General features: G+C 35.7%; 1 protein-coding gene across 2 annotated transcripts in view; it reads left to right on the top strand.

Annotated features, from left to right (window-relative positions):
• Window positions 1–163: 163 nt before the first annotated feature.
• LOC106867427 (eukaryotic translation initiation factor 3 subunit D) overlaps window positions 164–2189 on the top strand; it is a 34515-nt gene continuing 32489 nt past the window's right edge. For both annotated transcript variants that reach the window (XM_014912301.2, XM_014912302.2), the window contains exon 1: window positions 164–363. In XM_014912301.2, the coding sequence (XP_014767787.1) occupies window positions 241–363 (123 nt within the window). In that variant the 5' untranslated portion in view covers window positions 164–240. The remainder of the gene's footprint in view (window positions 364–2189) is intronic.

Consider the following 2189-nt stretch of genomic DNA (forward strand, 5'->3'; position numbering starts at 1 on the left):
TATATATATATATATATATATATATATATATATGTATGTATATGTGTGTGTGTGTGTGTGTGTGTGTGTGTATGTATGTATTTTATAGGAGTAGGTAGAAGGTGGAAAACGAGGTTCTAGAATAAAAGAATAAGGGTATATAATTCGAACATAGAAGATCAGTTTTCCCAGAATGCATCAGTAACTCGTCCATTTTGCGTGGAGCCAATTTGACTGCGGGTTTGGTGTTTTTGAGTCAAAATGTATGGATTTGTATTGCCTCCACTTCATTTTAACTCCAGTGGATGGGGACCTACCGATATACCCAAGAAATTTGATGAATTACCGTATCAACCATTCTCTAAGGGAGACAGATTAGGAAAGGTTTGTTACTTTCTGCTTTAAATTGTTGCCAACGAGGAACTGTTTTATAGAAATATTTTATTTTCAAATAGTTTTTACAGTTTAAAGTATCTATCTATTAATCACAAGAATATTGAAGCGGAATTCTGTGGGGAAAATCGTCGTTGTCCGTCGAATTCGCATCCCTCATGGGAAAGGAAGTTTTTTCTTTTTCATCAATTCCTAAAAGACAAGTATTCTGAACATATTCCCCACTCAATTTTCACATTCTTGTTCCCCCTTATTTTCAATTCTCTCACTTCTCATATTCTGTCTATTATTTCTATATGTGTATCAACTGACAGCCAATATGTTAGAACTAGTATTTGTTAGAAATACATCGATTGTCATTGTACTAAAATGTCTTACCGCCTGTTTGTACTTTCAGATTGGTAAATTAACTGGGAATTGGCCGTCCTTCCGTTCATACGATACTTTTAACAGCATTCATACGAAATAAAGTTAGAAATTATCGAGTGCATCTTAAACCGTAATTTCTTCAGATCTGTGTGTTTTAAGCACTGTAAATGACGATACAATATACAAATGGAATGTGATGCAGCCTCCTTTTCCCGTAATTTTTCAGTTTTGAGTTGTTCTCTAATGTCTTGTGTTACACATTGGCAATCAAGCGTACACGGTAGACTTGTCGGATGTGACGTTTTCAAAAACCATACATGCCGACATTCAATCCTGTACAAAACGGAAGTGATGGCAAAACAGCTATAATTTTAATCTTTCCCTACACATGGAACTTATCTTAACATCCGGCATATATATAATTATATCATCAACTACAAAACGTTAATTGAGTCAATTTGATTTTATGTTTATAAAGTTAAATCAGTTTAATTAATCTTAATAGTCATGTATATAGACAGTATATTAATCACGTCGGCTGTCTGGTTAAGAAGTTCGCTTCCCAATCAAGAGGTTCACTTTTTTCGCATGGAACCTTGGGCATCTTTAACCTTTTACTGTAGCCTCTGTCTCACTACTTGTGAGTGAATTTGATAGAAACTGAAAAAAGCCCGTGGTGTGTGTTTGCATATATATATATATATATATATATATATATCACACAACTACACGCACCTATACCCCCTACACAACTCCTCATTCACACATGCACAAACACACACAAAATGTACACATACCCACGCACACACAGATGAACCCACACCCACAGCACTCAATTATACATACAAGCACAGACACAACCTCACGCGCACCCACATACCCGCTATCATTACACACACACTCCTCTTGCACTCTTCTGTCTTTGAAAAGAACTTTTTCTCCACCCTTTCCCTTCCTGTATTTCCAATATGTGACCGCGTGTGCATCGTTGGCGATTTTCTTTCTCTGTCTTCCCTTTGAACTTTTCTTATATTACTGACGAAGAGCTCCGCTCGAAACGTTATGACCTCCTTTCTTTTCTTCATATATATATATATATGTATATATATATATATATATATGTGTGTGTATATATATGGTAATCTTCAAGTTTAGGGGGATAAAAAAATAAATAAAAATATTCAAGGGAAGTAACTGAACGTCTTACCAGTATTCTCCGTACATCTCTGTTTATAAATAAATCACACACGTGATTTGATTGACGTTAGGGTGTGATTTATTTATAAACAGCTAGAAGAAAACGGATGATACTGGTAAGTCGTTCAGTTATTTCCCTTGAATATTGTTATTTACTTTTTTCGACACACTTCTGTGTCGATAAGCCAGCTGGAGGAGATGTCCTCCTGGGGCTAAAAGCAACAGTAACATCCACCCCTAGGGGTCAGCCA

The sequence above is a fragment of the Octopus bimaculoides genome, chromosome 8 (genome assembly GCF_001194135.2).
Source record: "Octopus bimaculoides isolate UCB-OBI-ISO-001 chromosome 8, ASM119413v2, whole genome shotgun sequence".
NCBI classification, from domain to species: Eukaryota; Metazoa; Mollusca; class Cephalopoda; order Octopoda; family Octopodidae; genus Octopus; species Octopus bimaculoides.